The sequence below is a fragment of the Zeus faber genome, assembly GCF_960531495.2.
Source record: "Zeus faber genome assembly, chromosome: 5".
Classification (NCBI taxonomy): domain Eukaryota; kingdom Metazoa; phylum Chordata; class Actinopteri; order Zeiformes; family Zeidae; genus Zeus; species Zeus faber.
The window spans coordinates 24,444,015-24,446,823 of NC_137192.1; the positions used below are offsets into that span (position 1 = coordinate 24,444,015).

Below are 2,809 nucleotides of genomic sequence, written 5' to 3' on the forward strand. Positions count from 1 at the left end.
CTACCAAGGCCTCCACAGTGAAGGATTAACTGGACTCTCCTCTTTGCTGAAACAGGGCTTTGCGGGGCAGGCCAGAGTAGGTAAGACCTTCCCAACCGTGTTCTTATCGGAGGATGGCTGCATGTTGTGGAAGTGGTCCAGCAGTCTTCTCTGGGACGGTGTCTTCACCTCATCTTTACACAGGAAGTGGAGCGTCTCTTGCACACACCTGGAGTAACCCTGAGTGACGGCTGATGAAGAGGAGCAGGAGTTGACATGTTGATAGAGCTGCTTTTGTCTCAGGAAGTAAACGGTCATCTCCAGGATGTCTGCTTTCTCCATCTTGGAGTCAGACGGTTGTTTGAGGAACTCTGGACCCAGCAGAGACTTGAGCTGCTCGATGCTGCTGTTGATTCGCTCTCGGCGTAACTTCTCCACCTGTGGTTTTCTGAGCTGCAGAGAGAGAAACATCGTTATGAGCACATGGAACGTTGAGTAAAGCTTTAACATTTCAAACCGATGTGAATAAAAATAGTCAGTGTGAGGTTGAGTCTTGAATTTACCTTGTGAGTCAGAGTCAGATGCGCCTCAGAAGAAGTCCTCGCCGAAGTGGTTGTAGGTGCCATGTCCGGATCGTTGTGTTGCAGAGGTCTCTGTCGAGAGAATCTGATCTCCCCTGGCTTCAGACCGCCCATATATAGGCCCCAATCTGCATATGAATGTGTGGGTCTTGGTCCGGTTGGAGATTCTCACAGGTTGAACCAATCAGAGAAGGAGGGAGAACAATAAAGGATGTAACATGCTCAATTCTCTTATTGCTGGAGGACAATAGTTGGATCTCAGGGGAACAGGTTGGGGGGCTGACGGAGGGAGGCGGAATCTGGGAAAGTAGTGACCCTGTCAAGAGATCAGACCTATAGCCTCGCATTAGGATCAATTACTTTGACTAAGCACACACTCATCATCCCATCGCACATGTGGAAGAGTGACAAACAAAGTTTTGTGTTTACACGTTTTATCAGTAATTAATTTGATCACTTTTTGTCTCCATGCACAGTTTTCCTTCTCTACCAGTTTCCTTAAATTCATACCACCTTTACAAGTGACTTATTCATGAAATGACGATAATGATAACATTGTTTATTATAATAAACCTTGACAGTATATCACTTCAGTGTTTTCTTTTAGCAACCGTTAATAACATTAAAACATACAACTGGGATATTTGGTGTAATTAATTGTGATGACAACATACCATATTCAAGAAAACATCCTGCAAACCTTAATCGTGGAAATAGCAAAGTCAGTTTTTGTTTTTGTCGTGTTGTTAGAGTCATGCTGTTGGAGACATGATCATAGATGATGGAATTGGAATGTTTCAGTTGTGTTTTACTCGTGGGCTTAAACAGGAACGTAATGTAATTTACAGTGCACAGTAGTTACCTACATGCTTGCCATCAATTCATCCATAAAAGACAGCACACCAACATCTTCATTTAAATAAAAATCCCGACTTAATAGTATGCCAACCTTTCTAACTGGCACAAAAGCAAGTAAATTGTCACTCACCACTCCGGCGTGTGGTTAACTCTATGTTATAGCATAGAATCTTTTAGACTATAATATCTCGTCTGAACAACCCGATGAAGATTTGACAAAACAGGATTTTTAGTTATGGAGCAGACATACTTTACATAACTTTACATATTCACAGAAAAACATTTACGTCAGGAAAATATATGTTCCCCAAATCAATTGTGATAGCATCATATCTATTGTTGTTTTTTAACAATAGATTTGTTTTTATACTCCTTACTTCAGGAATGTATTCATGTCTTTATTTCCTCAATTCCTATAAACAGCCTGAGAATCCAGCCACTCAAAACAGGATTTGCATTTTTTATTATCCCTTGTATTTGCGTCTGCATTCCATATAGCGTCTTGATACGCCATCTCACAAAGAACAAGCATTGAAAGTATCTTGCCGTTCACAATGTTCATTCACAGACAGCGAGACGCAACTCCTAGACATGGCCTCCATGGTTCATGTGATGTGCAAGCAGACACACTTCTTTTGTTCTTAATGAAAACGGTGACTGAAAGGAGTGTGGGAAACTAGGGAAGACTCACTCACAGGGCCCCTGAGGGACAATAGATCCAGACCCCTAGACGGAAAGGTCAGGGATAGGGAGAGGAATTTCTTCCCATTGCATGTTCAACCTAAACGTTTTTTAATATTTTTTTTTATTCTGCTTTGTTTGGATTTTTTTTTTGGTTTATATGATATTTATCACTACATGAAAACTCTGTTTTGATTCGTAATATTTAATTTGCTGCACTACCTGCAGATTTTCATGTCATAAAAATTGACAATATCAGGTTGTCTCCATTTGAAAATAGGACCCCTAATTTACTACAAATCTTGACTTATATCGCCTTTTTTTTTTTTTTTTTTTAAACAGGACATTTTGTGCTGTGGAGATTACACAAATTGTAAAATAGCTAGAATCAGAATCTGTTTATTGGGCCAAGTACATTGTTATATACAACAAATTTGCCTTGGTAATCATCGGTGCATTGTTGACAGTTGAGTAGTATGAACGCTTAACAGCCTAAAAAAAAAAATACTATGTGTATACATACATACATACATACATACATACATACATACATACACACACACGTACATACATACATACATACATACATACATACATACATACATACATACACACACGTACATACATACATACATACATACATACATACATACATACATACATACATACACACATACATACATACATACATACATACATACATACATACA

The 2,809-nt window shown here is 39.3% G+C and overlaps 1 protein-coding gene across 1 annotated transcript; it reads right to left on the bottom strand.

Moving 5' to 3' along the window:
- Positions 1-656, bottom strand: LOC307230627 (transcription factor HES-5-like; the record flags this gene model as incomplete). The annotated part of the gene is made up of 2 exons (XM_080001063.1): positions 543-656; positions 1-432 (listed from the first exon to the last, which is right to left on the bottom strand). Exons 1-2 carry the CDS (start codon positions 603-605, stop codon positions 1-3), a joined length of 495 nt encoding a protein of 164 aa, XP_079857189.1. The 5' UTR covers positions 606-656.
- Between the last annotated feature and the right edge of the window lie 2,153 nt (positions 657-2,809).